The sequence below is a fragment of the Falco biarmicus genome, chromosome 7, assembly GCF_023638135.1.
Source record: "Falco biarmicus isolate bFalBia1 chromosome 7, bFalBia1.pri, whole genome shotgun sequence".
NCBI classification, from domain to species: domain Eukaryota; kingdom Metazoa; phylum Chordata; class Aves; order Falconiformes; family Falconidae; genus Falco; species Falco biarmicus.
This window is the reverse complement of record NC_079294.1, coordinates 63,421,238-63,442,366: the sequence shown is the minus strand read 5'-3', so window position 1 is coordinate 63,442,366 and position 21,129 is coordinate 63,421,238. Positions and strand designations below refer to the sequence as shown.

The 21,129-nt window shown below is 49.8% G+C and overlaps 1 protein-coding gene and 1 long non-coding RNA gene across 3 annotated transcripts in view; one reads left to right on the top strand and one right to left on the bottom strand.

The window, feature by feature from the left end:
• Positions 1-12,657, bottom strand: part of ST8SIA2 (ST8 alpha-N-acetyl-neuraminide alpha-2,8-sialyltransferase 2) — a 33,089-nt gene extending 20,432 nt beyond the window's left edge. For both annotated transcript variants that reach the window (XM_056347670.1, XM_056347671.1), the window contains exon 1: positions 12,450-12,657. In XM_056347670.1, coding sequence (XP_056203645.1) covers positions 12,450-12,547 — 98 coding nt within the window. In that variant the 5' untranslated portion in view covers positions 12,548-12,657. The remainder of the gene's footprint in view (positions 1-12,449) is intronic.
• A 168-nt stretch (positions 12,658-12,825) lies between these two features.
• Positions 12,826-19,624, top strand: LOC130152736 (uncharacterized). The gene is made up of 3 exons (XR_008823093.1): positions 12,826-14,095; positions 14,559-14,816; positions 16,974-19,624. It is a non-coding gene; the product is annotated as an uncharacterized LOC130152736 (long non-coding RNA).
• Positions 19,625-21,129: the final 1,505 nt, after the last annotated feature.

The following is a 21,129-nucleotide window of genomic DNA, read 5'->3' as shown; positions in this document are numbered from 1 at the left end:
TAGACATCTTTCCTATTTCCCTTTGTACATCAAATGTACATCAAACACAACGTGAGCTGTGGCTACGACACCATAGGGTGCACTGCTCTGCCCAGCCATCCTGCTCAGCTCATCCCACCGGCGGGTACCAGCCAGGCAAACCAGCTGCTCAAAACACCCGTAGTTCAGCCAAACACAATGGTTTCCAAGGTCTGCCATATGGCATTACCAACACAGGCAAGCCAACATCACTGTACTGCTTCACTTCCCCCACCTGGGAAGAGGAAAACATTAAGAAATGGAGGGCACTAATTAAGAGGCACACGTTCAAAAAAAAAAAGTCATCCCATTTTATTATACCTTGCTGACCTGGAGTTTCAAATCTCTTGGCTTCAAAAGGCAAAGACCAACCTCGATTAAAATTGCACAGATAGGCATTGATTTTGAAAAGCTTTCTAGTGCTACACTGTGTTTAGATTGAATTGCCTTATTAATCTAGTTGTTATCAGTTTGATTGCATAGCCAGCTCCACAAAGTACCAACCTGCTTCCTAATCCTATTATTTACAAAGCGCTCTTCTTTTGACTTCTGTTGGGATGTTTTCCAGTGATAAGTTGCATCTATATGTGTTAATGCCATATTACTGGCTTATGCCATCCTTTCTCATTTTTGCTTTGAGATTTTCAAGCTGCATTTCCACTATCTAAGATATTATATAGGTCAAAACATTCTGTGCTCAGATGTAGAGTGACACTGATTCATATATCAGAGGATAAAAAAGAAAAATTGTCTTATGGTTCAGGTCCAAATTTTCTTGGATGAATAATTTCCGACAAATCAGGTATGCAAAGACTTTTTTTATTCACTCACTGTGAATGGGCTGTTTAGGGTTTTTGTTTCCCTTTTCATCGTTTCCCACTTCTTAAATGATTCTCTTAATTGTTGCTAGGTACGGTTCGGTCTTGCTTCGAGCAATTTCGATATGTGAAATCAAAGCTGCTTTGACTGAACAAGTAGGTCACACAGCCTCTTTGGGCGAGCGGATCTCTAAGAGCAGGCTTTATGCATCCATATTCTCAGCCTTACAAATTAAAAAATGTGTTTTCCATGGATATTTTATGATACCCACCTCCAAGTCCTGCTTCCCCCCAGCATCTGTGACAGACAATACACATTGGAAGTGGGCACAAGAAGCATGAACTAGCTAGAAATTGCAGCTGTAACCAACCACCCATTTAGCCACATTTGTGGAGCCCATTCCTGGTGGAACAAAACCTCTGCCTCTTCCTCACCTTAGGCAACCCAAGTTCACCTCTTCTCCCTTCTTCACATAAGGAAGAGATATAAAAAAAGAGATAATAATCCTTTGGGGGACTGTTAAGCAGAATTTATCCATCTGAATTCCTTGGAAAGAGAGTTCAGAGTGCCACAATTTTTATCTGAGGGGTTCAAATTATTAACACTTACTAATTAAGTTTTCACAACTTGCTTTTGTGTTACACGCATTTTATAGTTTGACAGCTGGGACGCTGGGGGTGAAGTGGCTTGGCCCCTAACGTCAGAAAATGGCAATCCCCCAAGCCAGGACAAGAGCAGGCAGTATGGGCTTACAGCAGACCTGTCCTCTTGGAAATGCTGCTCTCTACTTGCTGAGCGCCGAGTGCAGGTCTTGCTGGGTGAAAGGGTAGGACACATCACCCAGAGGACGCCAAGAATTGATCTGAAAAGGTCTCACTGGCCTGAAAAGCACATGCAGCCGTTGGTCTCCTGAAGCTACAGGCTGTACCCATGAGGCAGTCTGTGTCTCTTAAAAACGCCAAGATCACCACCTATATTTACTTTGCTTTTCAAGGATTGCTCTGATGTTGTTCTCGAGACCAGATCTGCTGTTTTCCATCTGAAGAGCACATGAGCAGAATGCCAGGCCTGGTCAGGGACCACCCCCTCACAATCACTGCCCTCCCAACCCACGGCTCTCCCTGAGGCAGCCGGGCAGAGAGGGATGCGGGGTGGGATGCTCACAGACCCTCTGCAGGATGCTGCTCTGTGGCCAGATGGACCCAGTCACTGTAACTTACAGTTTTGGGGAAAGGGATACACTGCCCAGCCACTGGAAAGGAAATACAAACACACAGATCGCCCCCCTCCCCCCCCAACTTGACAGACTTGCTCCTGCTGATGCTGACAGTGGTATATAATCTCAGGTGCATTCACAGGCATAAACCAACCCTTGCAGTGTCAGGGACTAGCTGGCACCTGCATGCAGCCCCCCTGGAGGTGGCCTTAGATGCGCCGAGTGCCCTAGGAAGTGAGTGAATTCATTTTCCTGAGGGCAGTGCAGTCATTCAGCCAAGCCATGTGCTCCCTGAGCCCTCAAAGATGAGGCAGGATTCCCTCAGGCCAGTGCTGTGAAATGTGGACCAGGATACAGGTTTCCACTCTCCTTCCTCTTCCCTGAAATCCAAGGTTTATGTTGAGACCAGCAGAGCAGCAAACGTGACTCCAGGGCTTTTAGGGGAAAATTGCCATATTTCCAAATTGTCTATGGAAGAGAAATAACTGGCTTCCAAGTGCCAACCTGTCCAGCCTGTCCTGCAGGGTGGAGAAGCAAAGGTGTCCCAGGAGCCCAAACTGAGCAGCAACTGAGCCCAGAGGCTGGAAACTTGGATGCCTTGGGGACCATATCCTGGCTTTCCATCTGCATGTCAGAGTCTCGCTGAAAAGATGGAGGAAGGCCACATTCACCAGCAAGTCCCCTTGTGGGCTCCTCACAAGCCACTCAAGCGGTTTCTGTGGGGTTTAGGTCAAAGTCCACCCACATCCATACAATGTTCTGCTGCCACAGGAGAGACATTTGGAGAGGAAAGCCTTCACTGCTGGTTAGCCCCACATGTAAACCAACTTGCAAATCAGAAACAAAAGCCAAAGCCAGGTGAGAAGCGATGGGATCACAGATGCACTTTTGAACCTTGGGATCACGTAGTCAAACAACATTGTGCACTCTCCCTAACACCGGTCTTCCCCCATCCAGAAATGCGGCTCTTGCAGGCTCGTTTCTCATCTCGCCTTCCTGCATCACGTGTTGTAACACACTGGCAGAAGCCAGGACATCTGACACATGCAGGCCACTCCCTGCGACATTTCACCGGTTGCTTTTGAGGCTTTCATACCGTGGTGTGGAGGAGATTGCAGCTAAGAGAAGCGGTGGCCACTGGGTAGCCCTGCGTACCTGCACTCTCCTGGCAAGGAAGGTTCCCTCTGTAGGATTAATTGGGGAGACATTTCTAAAGCGTGCCTGCTAGGATGAAGGATGCTGCAATATATCTTGATGAGACATTTGAAATCACACTTTGCTGTGTTTAAAATCTCACTTGTTCATATTGTCACATCTTGGCAGCCCGAGTGTCAAAAAATTCCTAAATATCAGGTGCTATTTTTGCTGCTCCAGGTTTCATTCTTTCTATCAAGTCATATGACCACATTTGCGAGAGTGTGCCCATACCATGGCTTTCAGGAAAACCACCTTTCCCCACTGGGATCCCAGTGCAGCTCCAGCATACAAGCTGCAGGGGCAGTGCTTGGCCAGGCAGGCTGGTGGCATAGCATCTTCCAGCAAGCCAAGCAGATCTGGTGTGAATCCATCAGCCGATGGCCTTGCTGTTGCCCGCAGCACTTGGTATTACCCACCATGGAAAACACCGTTCCGTCAGTCTCATGCAAACCAGCCTTGCTTATTTGATCATCTCCTCTCATGCCCCAATCCCACCTCCATCGCACCATCCATCCTGCAGGCTCCATCCCAGTAGCCACAAGTTGGGAAGGTCAGAGGTGCTCAGCATCCCTACCTGTCAGGTGGTGACCGTGGCTCCACATCAGTTCCCGTGTAACTGAGAGCAGGGCTTGGCCCTGAGATTTCTGCCTGGCTGCAAATCACGGTGTAATCACCGCAAGCATGCACTGAGGACGCAGGAATCAAGACACATGAGTTGGCAAAACAGAGACACCTATTGCTTAATAGGGAATAAGCCAATTAGGCTGAAACACTGACGTGACAAAACTGGTGAAGACCCAGCAGGAACAGCACAGCTCTGACAACTAAAGGACACGAGGCAATGGGAGGAACACTCACGGCAGCCTGTGCTGGGGGATCACTCTGCGCTGGGGTAATGGGAACAGCAGGACCAAATCCCTGTCCCTGCCTCCAGCCACCTGCTCTGAAGGACCTGTAAGAGGCAGGAGGATGCTCAGAAAAGCCTGATGGTTACTGCTGCCCACCAGGAAGCCATGGTCCAGGACTTTCAGGCTCTGCTCCCAAGCCAGAAATGTGCTCCAATGCGCTTCCCCTGAGCCAGAAAAGTCTCTCACACCTGTAGAGTGTCAGGTCTCACATCCACGTGCATTCACCGTAACATCAGCGTGGCCTGACTTGATCACCCCACGATGATCTTGTTTTATTGCTGCTCTAAAGAAAAAATACTCACATGCTTACAGGGCTCAAATGTCACACCCTTTACCTCTCCCCATCCTGCATACTGGCAGGACCTTACTCCCTCCTTCATCTCAGGTCTTCCATTAGACATTTATTCCTGGCATCACCTTGCTTTCTTTGGCTCTGTTAATTAAACAGCCAACAAAGAAAAAGACACTGAAGCAGGCAAAAAGGATCCAGTGAGGGGCTTGGGACTAGGGGGTGTGTGTTTGTGTATTTAGCTTTCCCCTTCTGGAAGACAGAAGGAAAAAACCCCAAAAGCCCAACAAAGACCTAGAAAGGAGCAGAAACAAAAGCCTCACTACTTAAAAAATGTGTCTACATTATACATTTTTCCTGAGATAATTTTTTCAGCCAACAGAGCAGAGCTATCAGGGAGCACAAACAGCACAGCATCAGTCTTGCAGCAGATCCTGTCACCCTGAGCATTTGCATCCCAAAAGGCAGAAATGCCAGTGGCTCCTGCAGCATCTTGGATGCCACACACCTTAGGAAATGGGGATGGTGCAATATGAAAAGCTATCACATTTGAGGGGCTGTGGGTCCTCCGGCTCATCCTCCCATCTCTTGCCTGCTTTTACCACTGTTCTGTGGAGCCCCTTGGAATACCAACGGTCTTGTCTGGTTTCTTCTGTCACTGTGGGCATGGATGCCGAGGACCTCTCCTGGGCAGTAACATCTTACTGGGGTGGTTCTTCTGTACGAGCATCCTCAAAATAACACCTGGTGCCTACACGAAGCGGACTGGGAGCGCCTGGGTGAGAGCTGCCCCTAGCAACTACCTGAGCTATTTGCCCACCATTACAGGCACTCACCAGCAACGGAGCCATCCCAGGAGCTTCGCAAGGACTTAGTCCCCCAGGTGACAATGTCCAGATACCACATACTGAAAAGCCAATAGTGGCTTCAGAGCTTGGCCTCCTCTTCTTCCCCTGGCTCATAAAGCCATGGAAATCCAGGCAGCAGTAAGAAGTTGTTGGATTACCAACTGAGCAGCTATTGGTTCGCAGTCAAGTATGTTTCTGGGTGTCAGAAAAGGCGCTGGAGATGCCTTATGATGGTGCTTAACCTTCACAGGGGAAAACATCCCCTGTTGTAGCCACTGGCTGAGAGCTGAATTATTGTCTTGAAGATGCTGGTAAAGGTTGGGCTGGGAGGTGACGGGTCACGGTGGAAGAACCATCCTTCAATTCAGAGCTGCCAGACACACAGGTGACCTGAAGCCCACTGTGATGCTGTTTGACTGAGGGAAGCCTTGAGAGCGCACTTCAACACTGTGTCGTGACTGTGACACTATGTGCTTTTAAAAGAAGCCCTGCCCGTGAAGAGCACTGGCTGGGGAGGGACGGCATGCTCAGCATGCAGATGGCCAGCCTGGAGTTTTTTTTTGTGGTTGTGATACTCCCAGTGGATTTCTGTATGCAATAACAAGGACTTTATTTGCAGTAGCAATGAGGAGTCCAGCACTTAAATTTGGAAAGAGCTGACCCCGTGCACAAGCAGCCAGCTCGATGAATCAAATGCTGTGCAAACAAGGAACCTCCGAAGGGTCAGCAGCGGGGCCAGTAGAGTTAGCTGGGTCGGGGTGATGAAGCTGCTGACCGCCTGGTGAAAGGGAGCATTCCTAAAGCTGACAGTATTTCTGCCTTGTAGCATCACCCCCAAGAGCGACAATCACCCTGGGGCTGGTGCAAGGACTCCTGACATGGTTACTTGATGGTCAGGACATGGCATTTGTGCTGTAGCATCACTCGCTGCTTCCGGAGGACAGTTTTGGTCCCACCACCCACATACCGAGCACCTTTACCATGCGCTGCCCTCCCGGCTCATCTACCTTCCTGCTTCCTTCCTGCTTCCAGCCTGCCCTCTCACCATCACTGCTCCCCTGCAGGTTTTGGCAGTGCGGTGGTGCCCATCTCCCTGGATCAGCCCCCTCGCTTCCTCATCACAGCCAGTGTAGCTGCTGCTGCTGAGGACGCATCATCCAAGGCCACCAGCACCACCAAGGCTGCTGCTCAGTCAAGAGAAGGAGTACTTTAGATTTACAGTGGGAACACAAAGAAAAAAGAGCTGTAAAGATTTTTTTTCTTCTTTTTGTTTTTCCATCTTTTTTCTATTGCCTTACAAGGGGCAGAGCTGCTGACACCAGCCTGCTCTGCTGTGGTGTCTGCTGAAGGAGACCTGAAACTGTTCCTCCAGTGAACTTCTATGTCAGGGAACTCCCTTGTTTCCAGAGGCAACTGGGGACGGAAACCATAGAAATGGCAAAATAATTATTGTCTAGTGTTGTCATTTGGGTTTATTTCTTGCTGCTGAGGATGACCCAGGCCGAGGGAAAACGAATGATGGAGGCAATTAGAAGTCTGTCTTGGTAACAACTGTTTTTATAGCAACTATGCCTGTAGATCTATTTAAATAGTGCTGGTCTCAGGGATGAAAAAACAAAGTATGTGTAGCCTGAAAGCCCAAGGAAAGATGAGGGAGCTCCTGTTAAAGGCTTTCCTGGAAGATCGGAGCAGACCTGGCACACAAGTAGGCACCGATGAAGTGATGTCCCGTCAGAATAACCACGGCTGCTGCAGAGAATGCAAGAGAAAACTGATCCATCCCTTCATCCATGTCCGGGAGAGGCCAGGAGGGCCCACGGGCAGCAGGATCTGCTGTGTCACTGATGGCTGCAGTCCCAGGGCTTTGCTCTCTGCCCACGAGTACGGCAGTAGGACGGAGGAGCGGGCACCGCACTGCTGACGGCTGCAGCACTTAACCTCGCCGTTAGCTGCTCAACAAGCCTTCGCTAAACGAACCCTTTGCACCTCCTTGTTCTCTGCAGGGAGAAAGAGGTCTCCTTTGCATTCCAGGCCGGAATTGTGCATTTGCGGGGTTAGAGATGGGAAACAAAAAGCCCACCTGGGGAAAAGGGAAACCTGAAGCCCTTGTGGGAATTGCTTTGCTCGCTTCATTGCTCTGGTTGCTGGGGGCTTCAGCAGCTCTGCACCCAAGAAGGCCTGGCTGGCAACGTGCTTCCCCCTACCACAGCTGCTGCCCTACTCACTGGCAAGCTCAGAAATCCCCTCCTGGGGTCTTGCAAGCTGCTGACAATCAGGACTGGACCGAAGAGTAACTTTTCACCAGTTGTACTGGAAAGGCCTTAGGACTGGTTACATTCACGGCACTGGGTTTTCTTTTTGCTCCACTGGATCGCTTGGGGGTCTGCTAGTGCTTTCCATCCCGCTGCTCCCAGCCCTCCTGCCACACACCGATTCCCTGCAAGTACCGCTGCTCCCACCATTCCCTTGGAGCTGATCAGCTTAAGGAAACAAGCTATGGATATTCATCTCCTTCAGCTCGCTCTAGGCAGGAGCACAGGGGGTTTGGATACGTCTTTGCGGCAGCCACCCCTGCCCCGCAGGGCAGCAGGAGATGAAGCTGTGTTTTACAGGGAGGAAGGGGAGCTCTGCAACCAACCTGAAATCGGCTGCTTGAGCTCAAGTTACGGTCAGAAGAGTTGCAATCAAAACCTACACTGAGTATTTTCTTACTCAAATCAGTGCTCCAACATTGCTTTTATTTTCCAGCCTGATGTGTCACGGGGCTTTTGTTAGAGCCCTGCCATACCCAACGAATACAAAGGTCTCTCTGTTGGCTCCATTTACGTGAATGGTTACAGGGTGTCTGTGGGCTTCTGTCCTGCAGAGGTATTGCTCCTCCAGACTAACCTGGATAATTGTCGGTTTGTGCGCAACCGCGGTGTGAGTGCACAAAAGTGTATGTTGGTAGAATATAGCACTTTTTTTCAACAAAACTTTCTGGTGGAGAGCAAGTCTTAGACTAACTCTGGGTCAGGCATAGTGAATCACAGACCGAAAGATCTAAGCAGGACCCTTATACTCCACGGACCAACCCTGACATGAAGTGTTACGACTACAGCACACTACAGACCACTCAGAGCAAGCACATCAGCCACCATAAAGGACACAAAATCTCTTTGTGGCATTACTAAGCCTTTGAAAGGCAGGTGTTGGAAAAGGGCACAGGAGGAAAAAGTGGCAATTTACTGACAAGCTGCCAGGCAGGCCAGCAATATTAGATACTCCAATTCATCACTTAAAAAGAGCAGAATATAATTCCTCTTGTAATCAGGATGGAAAGGCATGTGGTCTGGACTAGCAGAAAAAAGGTTGACTCATATTAAGACCATCCCATTACCAAGTGTCAAGTGCTCCCTAAGATGGCTCATGGGCTAATTTGAGAAGTCACCTGGTGGCAGCGGGTCACCAGCTCCCTCTACAGACAATCAGGACACAGCCGGACCCCTGCAGAACTGGTACAGCAGACGCGTAGTAACAAAGAGTCCCTTTAAACTGGAGTAGAATTTTCCTCCTCGTCACCGGCAATAATTATTCCACTCAGTGCCGAATCCTTTGTCTTCCTCAGCGGCCAGAGGTCTGGCCTGCTCCCCTGCCCTGGGCTGGATGAAGAAATGCCTGCGATTGCATTCGTGTTCCCCAAGACAGACGTGAATGTGTCTTTTGTTTCCTCGCAGGGAAACAAAGAGCCGAAGCGATGGAGGGAAACGCAGGCGCCACCGGGCTGAAGGAAAAGTTCAGCAGCCCGGAACCAGGTGGTTGTTGGGGAACCAAGTGCCAGGACCGTTGGCAATGGCAATGGCAATGCTTCCCGGTGGCAGCACGGGCCGGCGAGCGCGAGGAGCGAGCCAAGGCGAGCGGGACGAGCATGCCTGCCTGCCCGCTGACATCCCGCAGCATCGCCGAGCATGCAATTCAAGCGATGCGTCTATAGGTGATACGTATACATAATGACAGGGATGTAGCAGGATGAAAACCCATGTGCAGGGGTGGCTGCAGCGTGGGAGGAACAGGCTAACAAGAGCAACACAGCATCAGGAGCAAGAAAACTGCTGAATTTTCATCCCTGCCCTGACACCTCTTTGTCTCAGTATCTCCCGGCTGCAGGAGGTGTTATAAGAATATCTGGAGGAGCAAGATGGGACTGCTTAAGGAGCAAACATCTTTCTCAGAAGCCTCTGGCAGGCAGACCAGCTCCAGCTGCCCTTGGCTCCCACCTCCCTTCACCTGTGATGCTGGGAACTTATTGTCCAGGGAAACAGCATAATTTTTTTTTTTGTCCTTTTGCCAGCAATATTATATTCTTACTTTGTAACTAACGAACACTTGGTTCTTTCTTTCTGCAGTTTCTCAGTATTTGTAGGTGAGAGAAATATGCTCCCCCCTGCTCCCACCCGTATGAGGCATATTCTTCCAAAGACAATCCAAATCACAGGCAGGGGGCAGGGTATGTGTAAAAGTGGGCAAGCTGTTCGCTCCTCACAATAATTAGAGAGTGTTTCGATGCCAAGGAAAAAGAAGAAAGGAGTTGCACCTGCCTGCATTTCCCAGCCCCCCTCAGTGCCGTGAGCCTGCCAGGGGACACCTGGCCAGCTCTTTGCTTTCCCTAAGCTTGGGCTCTGCTGACCAAAGCAAAGATGGCCTGTGGGGGTGCGGAGGGGGCTGCTGAGCCACATGATCCAACAGCCAAATATTCCTGATGTGGGGGAGAGCTGCACAAATACCCGGTACCTCCCAAACCTCTCAAGGAGAGGAGCTTTTTGATCCTGGACACACAGACAGCTCCTGGGAAACTTTGGAAGGGTCTCTTTCCCTACACTGTTGTGCACTTTTGCTGTCAAACAGTCCCCTTTACCTACAGGACCTGTTTGCAAAAGATGCTGCTATGATGTGGCCCTCGAAGTTGAAAGTTCTTTATCATTCCCTGACCTGTTGCGGCTCAAGCACTCAGCTTTTCCACATCTCCCCAGCAATACACTTCAGCCAGGTCAGAAGGTTGTGTTGACCATTCCTGGTACCACAGCAGCACACAGCGATGAAGTGCTCTTTGTGCCAGGCTCCTGTGCTAAGAGCTTACGGTGTAAGACAAACAGTGTTTGGCCCCTTGCTGTGTTCGGGATGAAGAAGCTCATCAAACTTGAGCCACTTCGGAGATGCAATGGGGAGAAGAAGTGGGTGGGAGAGGGCAAAGCAAGAGAAGGGGGCAGTGAGCCCTTGTTCGTGATTACTTCTTAATACAGCAGAGTCCCACCTTTGCATTGTGCATCTTTGTATTGGAAGCACAGTGGGTGCAGGAACTTCTCTGTGAAGGATCTAGGACTAACGCATGTTAGAGGGCACTGGGTGCAGGACCCCTTCCTTCACTCCCTGGGGTATAGGGAGTTTCTCCTTCGCTAGTTACCTTGTGCACTACAATTTCTGAAATGCTGTATGAAACTAGCTGCTCGCTGTTTCTGCAGAACTCATCTGACCCTGTTGCCGTCTCTGCCGCTGCACTGCTTGGCTGTACTTCCTTGGAGGAACTACAGCAGCAAACTCAGATGCCAGGGCTTGGAGATAAGCAACCAGCAAACGTCCAATTTCCATACACGGTACAGAAAAGAGAAGAGCAAAAAACCCACAACGCTAGGAAACCCTAATGAACCAAGGTGAAAAACAGGACAAGTAAGTAACAAAGCAGAATACATTTTCAATAAGGGCACAGTGAGTTCTAGCAGACAGATCTAGCAGATAGATGAGGAGAGAGAAGAAAGAACAGAAGCCAGAAAAGGAGATAGGAGGAAAGCAAGGGGATCGGAGCAGCCTGTCTGATGGGGAGGACGCTTCTGAAGATTTTAATTTCCTTTATTATTATATAGATAGTGGCAGCTCATTGCAGAGCAACAATTCATCTAGCCTGGTAACCTACAGTCCGGTGCTGGATGCTTCTGGACAAGGCTAGTGACCTTTAAGCATTTCGCGCCTGTGGCACCCAATATAATATAACAAAGAAACAATGACAAACATCACTGCATTTCATTTATAATTTCAGCCAGGTGTTTGTGTTAATGTAGCACAGTGGACAATGCCACCGGGTCCCAAACAAAAAGACCTTTAGCAATTTGGGTGCCACAAGCACACTCCACAGTACTAGAATTACTTGGTTTGTTTTCCCACACTGCTGTAAGTGAGTTCCTGAAGTTAATGCAAACCCTCCCCTCCACATTTGTTCTTCTCATTCCCTAAGTTTCCAAGCAGCTCTCAGAGATGGGGTTTATGTGGTGGGTAGGGTGTTGCTCCTCTCCTCAGATACAGGGGCTGCTTCAGCCCCTGTTGTACAGGGCACCTGCAGGTAAACACCCACCATGGAAGTGATCAGGAAGGGGTGATAAACATGAAGCCCCTGCCGCAGCCCGTGGGGACAGACAAGTGGGTTGAGCTCTCCCACCCTGCTCCATCACCCTCAGCCAACTGGTCCCTGCACAATCTCTCCCACCCCACGGACTGGTCCTTGCTCCAGCACCCTGCAGACCTGTCCCTTATCCATCACCCCTGCAGGCCGGTGCCCGCTCTGCCACACCCATCCGGACCAGTACTGGCACCCAAAGCCCCCTGGGCTGCAGCTTGCCCCACCACCCATGGCCAGCAGACTGCCCGCACCCGTATCCTGCTTAGGGACCTGCTCCATCAGTCCATCAACACCTGAGCTCTGCCTGCGCCCAAACCCCTCTCTCTAGACCAGTATCTGCTCCAGCATCTCTAATCAGATTGGTACCCACCCCAGCATCCCTACCCGGACCGGTGCCTGCTGCAGCATCCCTGCCCGGACCGGTACCTCAGCGTCTCTAACGGGACCGGTACCAGCTCCCGCCCCCGCGCCCGGACCTTCGCGGCTGCCCCCGGCCCCGAGCCCCGGCGCGCCCCGTCCTGCCCGCCGGCGGGGCGGTCCCGCCCGGGGCTGCCGCCGGCTCCGCGGCGCTGCGCGGGAGCGGAGCGAGCTCCTTCCCACTTCGGCGCCGCAAGAAGCCGGGAGAGCGGGAGACAAAGAAACTGTCCGGGCGCCCGCCCCCTCCGCCGCCTCCGCCTCCGGCACCCCTATCCTCCGCGACCCTGCGCGCCGCGGAAGGGGTATTTACCCGCTCTCCTCCTCGATCTCCGAGATATCGGCGAAGATGAGGAAACCGACGAGCAGCGTGAGCAGCGCCAGCGTCCAGCCCCGGCACGGCAGCGGCATGGCTCCCGGGCTGGGCTGGGCCGGGCCGGGCCGGGCCGGGCTGGGCCGCTCCGCGCCGCTCCGCGGGGTGCGGAGCGCGGCGCCGCGTCCCGGCTCGGCGCCGCCGCCGCCGCCGCCGCCGCCCGGCGGGGCCGCTCCGCCCCTCGGCGCCCGCGGAGCGCCCGTCCCGCCCCGCCCGGCGCGGGAGGGGGCGCTCGGGGCGGGCCCTGGCCCCGCCGCCCCCCGCCGCCAAAGTTTGCGGCGCGTCCCCGCCGCGTCCCGGCAGCGGCCGCCCCGCGCCCCGGGGGGGTCCCCGCCGCCGCCCCCCCGCCCGCGGGGTCCCTCGGCGGTGGCGCGGCCCTGGCGCGGCCGCTGCCGGGCGCGGTGCGGCGGGGTCGGTCCTGGCGGGGCAGGAGGCGCCGGCGGGTGGATTCTCCCCGAACGGAGAAAAACTGCGATGGAACGAGACAAAGGTGACCGCGGCCCGCGGTGGCGGGGATCGCACCCGCGCCTCGGCGCGCGCAGATCTGCTGGGCTGGAAGACACTTTGTAAAAAAAGATGGTGAATAACTAATCACGCCTAATGACTAGTAATTCCCGGTTTAGTCACAATAATTCCCTGCAGTACTATACATGCCGGGCATCATCGGCACACCGGTCCTTCCACGTCTCTTTAAATCGCGCTGGAGTTTGGACCGGCAGAATTTACGTGAGCCAGGAACCACACGTGGGGCTCTGCTTCCAGGTGCGTGGATGCATCCCTGCCACGCTCCCAGCCCTGGTGAGCAGCCTCCCGCAAGCCACAGGCGTACCCTTGGATTTTGTTACAGAGAGAAAAGGCTGCGGGTTCTACCCGGAAAGGGAAAGTGTATGGAAGTTGGGAAGAAGAGGGACTGGCTGGACCGAAGAGTGGCCAGAGAAAGACCGAGGGGTCTTTTCCCTCCAGCCCTGCAGAGGAGATGCCGGCTGTGCCAGGGCTTAGGCAAGGCCAGCCTGGCAAAGTGTCTCCAAATCCCAGCACAATTCTTCCGGACCGGAAAGTTGCTGAAAATCAGAGTATCTGGTAATACATGCACTGCCGAGCTGGGGAGGGACACAGTGGATTTATAATGCAGCAGACAGAAGAAGCACAGATGTGTTGGGAGAGAGAGATACTAATTGCTTACATATTTAAAACAGCATCTTTAGTCTGAATGGGAGAAACCATTAAGCAAAACAGAGCTATTAACTGGGGCCACTTGGAAAGCTGCCATTTTCCCTTCTGTGCACGGCTTTTTGCATCAATACAAAAGTACCTCGCTCAGGGCACGATGTGCTGTCAGTGCTGCGTGATTCCTACCGAGGATGCCAAGGTGCTTTGCACTGGGGTAAGGGTGTCCATACGTACAGGGATGCATGATGCTGGTGCTGTGTACGGGAAGGCAGAATCAGCAGAAGACTTTTTACCTGGGTTCAATGGTGGAAGGAGCACGTTATGGCCCATGTGCTTTCCCGAGTATTCTGAAACTCTTGTCGAAAGAGGAGACAAACAAATCACTGCTACGTTTATAGATAAAAATTGCAACATAGGTAAGTCTGGTACAATTACACTGTAGCATATATGGCAAATTTACAGTCCAGTATACAGCTTTTATAATAGAGCATATTCAGGCCCCTGGGGAGAAAGTGATTTTAGGTGGTGTAAGTAGCCCCATAATTCACCTTCTGCATAAATCTGAGAAAAGCCTAATTTTCCTTCTGTTTTATTCTTCTTGGACTCCTTATGCTCACCCTATCGTGGTGTTTCACAGCAGTGTGACTGGCCTGAGGATGAGGAAATAGGCTTCGAGGTGACCTTGCTGATGCAGGGACTGACATCGGGGTTTCCCGAGATGCAGCAGGACAGAGCACCAGTCCCCTGTGATTCCGGAGCACCACACCGCAGCTGGCTTCCCATCCTCGAGAATACAGATGGAGATATCTGCTCCTGCATCTTTTTCAGCTCCATCCCAGGTGGTGTTTCAGCTTCTTTTGTCTGATCTTTGTGTTTCAGTTGCCAATCACGGTGGCGATGTGCAAGAACGCAAATCTCGATCGAGGCTGAGCAATAAGCGAGGGGATCGTTCAGCGCGTGATGGGAGTTGGTTTGCCTGGATGAGAACTCTTGCAGGTGCAGGGACATCCTATTTGCTGAGATGCTGCTTCTGCTGAGTAGCTTGCCTTAAAAGACACGCTGGGATTTGACTCTGCTCTTGCAGAGTCAATGGGAATGCTGCTACTAACCGAAATGATAAACAGCCCTCCTTGCAGGGTAAGCTGAGATTTAAGCTTGATGCCCTTCACTGGAGAGCTCCACTGCTAAGGGCTTGCAGAAAGAGCTCTCTGAATCCTGTACTTGGTGTCATCTGTTGCTTTATTCCTCTGAAAGATGTAGGTCAGAGAGAAAGGTCATTCTTCAGCTGATCAGGCTTCAAACACGGGGACCAGGACCTTGAAGTACAGCCAGGTTTGAACAAGGAGGCCACAAGCTATTTAGAAGATGCAGGAACCGTGCAGCTTCCTGAATTATTTTGTAATCAATTAACAAGGCTGTGTAACATCACCAACTGTGACTCTGCAATGAAAACCTAGAAATCTTGTTCCACTGCTGAGGGCTAAATTCTGCATGATCAGGAGTCTTACTGTAGTGAAAGACATGAATGCACTGATGGCAGGAGAGGATGTTTTACTCTGCATTCGCTCCAAGTCCATCCTTTACAGCATCCTGGCCAGGTTCGGGGGAGGAGGAGAAAATGCACCCTGGTTTCATGCATTGCTCATTATCCTGAAGAACTGCAAACTGCCTTAGAGCAATTGCCGTAGTTCCTCAAGTGTTAGTCATTCTGCACATTCAATTCACTATGAATCCTCACATGATTCAGCTTAAACAGGTGCATAAATGTTGCAGGATTGGGTCCGTAAGCATCCAAAGCCTCAATTTTATGTCTCATTTGTAAGATGGGTTGCAGGAAGATGAGAGCAAACTGTCGCAAATAGACTGTTGTGGTAGAGTAATATGTTCTGAAACAGAATAAAAGGCTATTATATCTTCTAGTTCCTAATAATTTGGGGAAATAATTCTGTATCCAGAACATTTGCAATAAATACAATAAGGTGTACTTAAAAAAAAAATATCTTAGCATAACGGCAAAAGTAACTGCACCAGAACAATATTGCATTTTGCAGCTTTGAAGGGAGAAGAGAAAAGAAATGGCATTTTTACATTTTCTTTTGACCTTTGAGAAATATCAGGAATATGTAATAGCCATATTCACCAACAATAGCTCAGAGGATTCAGAGAATAAGAGTTAAACACCTAGGGACATTTACAAACAACTGGCAGAGAGGCAATGAATTTAAGATGTGGGTATGAAAGGCACGGATACACAGAGAGTGCAAAAATAATACATATTTAAAATGCTTTTAATCTATGTGAGAGGCATCATTGAGAAAGGTAGCGGGTCCTGGGTAAGCAAAGGAGGGCCAGAGAAGATGACCTATAAGGTCTTTGCCATGCTATGACAAATGATAAGACCTGGTGCAGCGAGAGGTCTCGGGGGACATTTCTCCATCACATTCGTAATGCTGTAAAACACACATAGCCTTTATCAGTCAGCCAAAATGAACAAAGTTTACAGCCCATTTCATACAGCTAAACAGTGCTCCGATGTGATGAACGGGCATGACGCATGGGAGTCTGTATCAACCAGGGTTGTGGTGTTCCATTGCCTCATTGGCGACGAACCTGCCTCTGGGTCCTTTCTCCAGTGAAACCCTCAGTCCCTCCCTTGAAAGTCAGGCACCTCCCAAGGGGCATAAAGTGTCTTTTCCTTCCCAGTAACTTCATTAGCAGGAAAGAAGGATGCTGATGCAGTAGGTATGATGTCCTCCATCTTCTCCTGAATGCTCTCGCTGGTCTCCATGCAGAGCAAGAGATCAGGGAATACTCCCCCAGCATCTCTGCTTGTGGGTGGCAGTAATAAGCAACACTGGTAATAACCAAGTGGCTTCCAGCACTGTCGGTCTCCTCACCTGGCTTTATTTACCCTTGAGTAAATGTTTTCCAGCTGGGTCCCGAAGCAACTAGGTCCATCACTAAAGTGCATTCGCCTGCCTCCTGGAGGAGTTGTGAGTCTAAAGGTCTCCCAAATGCTGGACAAATTGTTTGTCATAGGCAGGGGCGTGTGAATATGGTTCTTTTTGGAGAAGCAGACAGCACTGAGATGCAGTCCTAGCAGAGACATTTAGACATATCCTCATGTCAGTGAATCTGAATTTAGCCACATCAGAGTGATCTGTAACTTTATGTGGTCCATCCCCTATTGAACTAAGTGAAGAAGCATCCCTGCTGCTCATCTCGTAGGCTGGAAGGGAGAGCCTTTACTTCCTTGGAGAAAGAGCCAACACCCTTCTGATTTTCTCATTTCAGGGAAATTTGCCATTGGAAGGAAGACTCCAAGTCTATCATATTCTTTATATCCGGAGTGGTATAGCAGCAACGAGAAAGCTTTGGTGGTTCAGAAGAAAAGGAGAAGAAAATTAAACAGTATTAATTTCAAGCTCTATTAGGATTTTAGGAAAGTAAAATCAACAGAAAGGGATGGACTCGGTAGGGAACATGACCTTATTTTCCCAGTGTCTGAAGGGGAACTGCACACAATAGAGAGACAAAAATACTCACATCTATAAAACCAGATCAGTTTCTTTGATGTTGAAGAAGAGAAGTTAAAACGCTTACATAAACTGGCATAATTTGACTGGTGTTTATGAGAAGTGTCCTAAAGAGAAAAAGAGCAAAAGAAAAAAACCTCCCAAACAACCCAAAAATCCCCAACCCCATCCCCATCCATTAGTCCTTTCTATTTCTTTCTCTTCTGCAGTAAATTGCAAAACTGGTGTGATCCATGCAACATTTCATCAAATACAACTCACCATTGTCAGAGCAAAGTGTTTGATATAAAACAAGAATGATCCTTCTTTCTTTTTGGTCAGATTGGTTTGGATTAATAAAAATGCCACATCACAATGATATTGATAATTTGCATGTGAAAAGCCTTCCTCCTGGTAATGAAAACAATTTTTCAGTTTTGCCACCACTAGTCGCAAGAGATAAGGTCTGCTGTCCTCCCTCTCACAATTAACCACGCACACACAAAAAAAGGAAAAGGTAGAATATGTATGACAATTGCAAATTGCCTGTTATCTGAACCTGATGGTGAAGTATTGATATTGCCAGTTGTAGCGGCACAGCTGGCACGCTTTTACAGCCTGGCCGTGTGTGTGTGCCAAGCTGGGCACCTCCATGTTGGGAAGGCAGAGTAGAGTATGTGTCTGTACGAAGCTTTTATACCATATTCATGGCATTTTTTGGGGAAAAAAACCCTAAAACAAGTTTACACACACACACACACACACACGCCCACCCCTTTTATGATTAGCAAGCCACAGGGTGGCAGTGCTGTGTGCACACGTGTGCATATGTGCACACACACGACCAGGGGAACCCTCTGTTTGGGGGGTGTCTCAAACCTGGGTATGTTTTGCTCATCCTTGATACGCCGAAGGACACCGTAGTGCCCAAGGCAGAAGAAGGCAGGAGGAGAAAGAGCCGAAAGATGCTTCAGCTTTGAAGAGTGTAGATGATTGTTGTGGTCATTGCATTTCCATCCAGCGGTGCAGAACCCAGCAGCCAGGAGGTGCCCGAAGGTCAATGCCGGTGTGGGCACTCCGGACTGATCCAAGCCGGCCCAGCCTTGCCTGCAGACCTGCACTTGCAGCCTGTGTCTTGCACGGTCATCAGAGGAGCAAAGAAGCCCTTTGCTGACATTCCTGTGTATTGGGTTTGGTGGCAGGGTTTGCGCAGCAGGGGGGCTATGCAGGTGGCTTCTCTGAGAAGCTGCCAGAAGGTTTCCCTGGTGCCAATGGAGCCTTGACGGACCCGCTGCTGGCCATGGCCAAATGATAATAAATTGCACTGATTTCCCCACTTTGGGTCTGTTTTGCCGGTGACGGTGACTGCTGAGCGATGTCCCTGCCCTGCCCTCCCCAGGAGCCTCTCGTTCTGTTTCCTCTCCCTGGGCAGGGACAGAGCGGCTGGGTGGGCACCGGGTGTCCGGCCAGGGTCAGCCCACCACATCCTGAAACAGAAAGAGCACAAGATACCTGCCCTGTTCCCTACCTCCACCCTGGCCCACGTCGCCCTTGCTCTTCCTACCCCCCAGAGACATAATTGCAAGGCCGTATTTTCAGTGGCTCAGGATGTGCACGTGTGCTCGGCGCGTATGGAGCACGCGCATTGCTTGCATATGACCTGCAATGATCTGCATTTAACAACGCACCCCCCCAAGACCATTCCAAACTGGTAAGTATTTCTCACTTGTAATGGTAGAGTTTAAGTTAACAGATACAGGTTTCAGATGCCAAATTGAGACCTTCAGTTTTGAATTTTGCCTCTTAGCTCTGTTCAAAGCTGCTAAAACGTGGCATTTCTTTTAGGTTTGTTTCTGCAGGACACCTTCATCACGGTACTCCTGTCTGCATTTCATGACCCTTAAAGCACAGGTCATACCTGACTCCAGTTTTGGCCTGTTTCAAGGTGACAGGTTTGATTAATCTTGTCCTATACTTGACAGAAACCCAATTAATTACTCTCCACAACTGTGTTGAGGAGGTAAATCTACCTAGTTTGGATAAACAAGCCTACATGCAGGATGAAGAAATAAGCTGTGCATGGGCACCACGATGTATGAGAGGGGGGTTCTTGCAAGATTAGCTTAAGATTTCAGATTGTTTCTGCCTGTGAGAAGTCAGAGTGAAAAAGAAGGCTGCAGAAAATGCCACAGGAATAGATAAAGAAGAAGAAATCTTTATAACCCTCCTTTGGGGCCATCCAAGACAGTGCTGCTAACCACTCAAAAATCTATCACCTTAGTGATAAGCACACCTGAGAAAACCTGCAGGAAGGCTGCCTTGCTTTTTCCTGGTCTTCTTATGGTTCTTTGGAAAATTTTGATCTGAATCTTTGCAAAATGTGCAGATGACAACAGCAATTAAAACAATAAAAAAAAAAAAAAAGAGAAAAAAACCCGCGTGCACACATGGTCCTTGCAAATGAGAACTTTTCTGCAAGGAAAAAACATGAGATGCAACAATATGTTCCATTTAGCAAAAATTACAAAATCTTAAGGGGTAACATCAAGAATGTAACTTTTTCTTCTCTCCACCTCTCGCTAACAGCTAAAAAAACTGCTGTGCAAAAGGCCGTTAATGAAAAACCTCATTTCAGCTCTAGAAAGGCCCTTGATTTCTGTCTACTGTGACTGTCATTTTGCCCCTTATCAATAATAAATGCTTTTTTCCTCTTTTATACTAGTATTTCTGATCCTTTGTGGTGGGCAGAGCTGATGAGTGAATTGCTCAGGCTTCAGAATAAAGGGAATTTTGAATGTGTAAAGTAGGGCAGAGGGGTTTCCCCTGAAGAGCTCTAGCCAGAAGCTGCAGGGAGAGCATGGCCCCCAGGTTAGCTCCTTTTGCAGGAGCGAGAACAGAACTTCTTTGCCTAGAGCTCACTTCTTGGTGGCCAACACCAAAGAAAAATCACCTACATTTGATCCAAAAAGCTCTTAGGGCATTGCAGACACCCCAATCACAGTAGGAACAGCCGGGATAGGGTCCTTTCAATATCCCAGATACTTTAAATATCATACTCCCCTTCTGGATCCTAAATTAAAGTTTTTGAATACCTGACCCTGGCTGTGCAGCACCATGCACTTGAAAACCCACCTCCCTGGAAACCTGATTTGTCAGTTCAGTGAGCACGTTCCTGGGGAAGGAAAACTTTAGTGCAGCTTGTGCCTAAATGTGATTTTTTGCTCTGATCTTAGATCATTAGTGTCCTCTGTGGCGAAGGATATGAATGATTGATCTGCTGCCGGATTGCACCTAGCACAGCGAGATACCAGCAGAAGGGGGAGACTGCACGTAGCATTCCTGGCAGGTTTAAATGCTGTGTACGGATGTAGAAGGAATATGGGGAGAGAAAAAGAGTCAGTGTGACGGAGAGAGACCACAGGCATGTAACAGCCTTTCTGACCTAGTGATTTATTTATGGCATTCCTAGAGGGGAAGAAGCCATGCAAAGATCATGAGCCTGCAGGCTGCAGTAAGTGGCATGCCAGCATCTATCTAGCCAGCAACAACACAAAGCACAAAATCTACTGGGGATGGGGAAATGCTTCCACTCCTTGTGAAGTTATTGAACGATTAGAGTCAAGGAATGGGACGGTTTTAGTTGGAGGAACAAGGAAGATTGCCCTTGCTTTGTATAAATAAATTACAGGAAGATTCTTGGTTCTGCTTCCTTGGCAGCCAGGGTGTTTCCCCACCCAGCACACACCTCACCGTGCTTTCCTCCTGGTCCAGCCCGTTCATGCAAGGACCGCTGCAGGGAATTTTGTACACCGAGAGCCATCCCAGGTCTGTAAGAGGAAAGGCTCTGTTTGCACTGAGATGCCTGGGAGATGTGTTTCACAGGTAGCCGCTGTCTCCCAGGTAGGTGAGCAATGAAAGGAGCGTCGCAGGGAGTA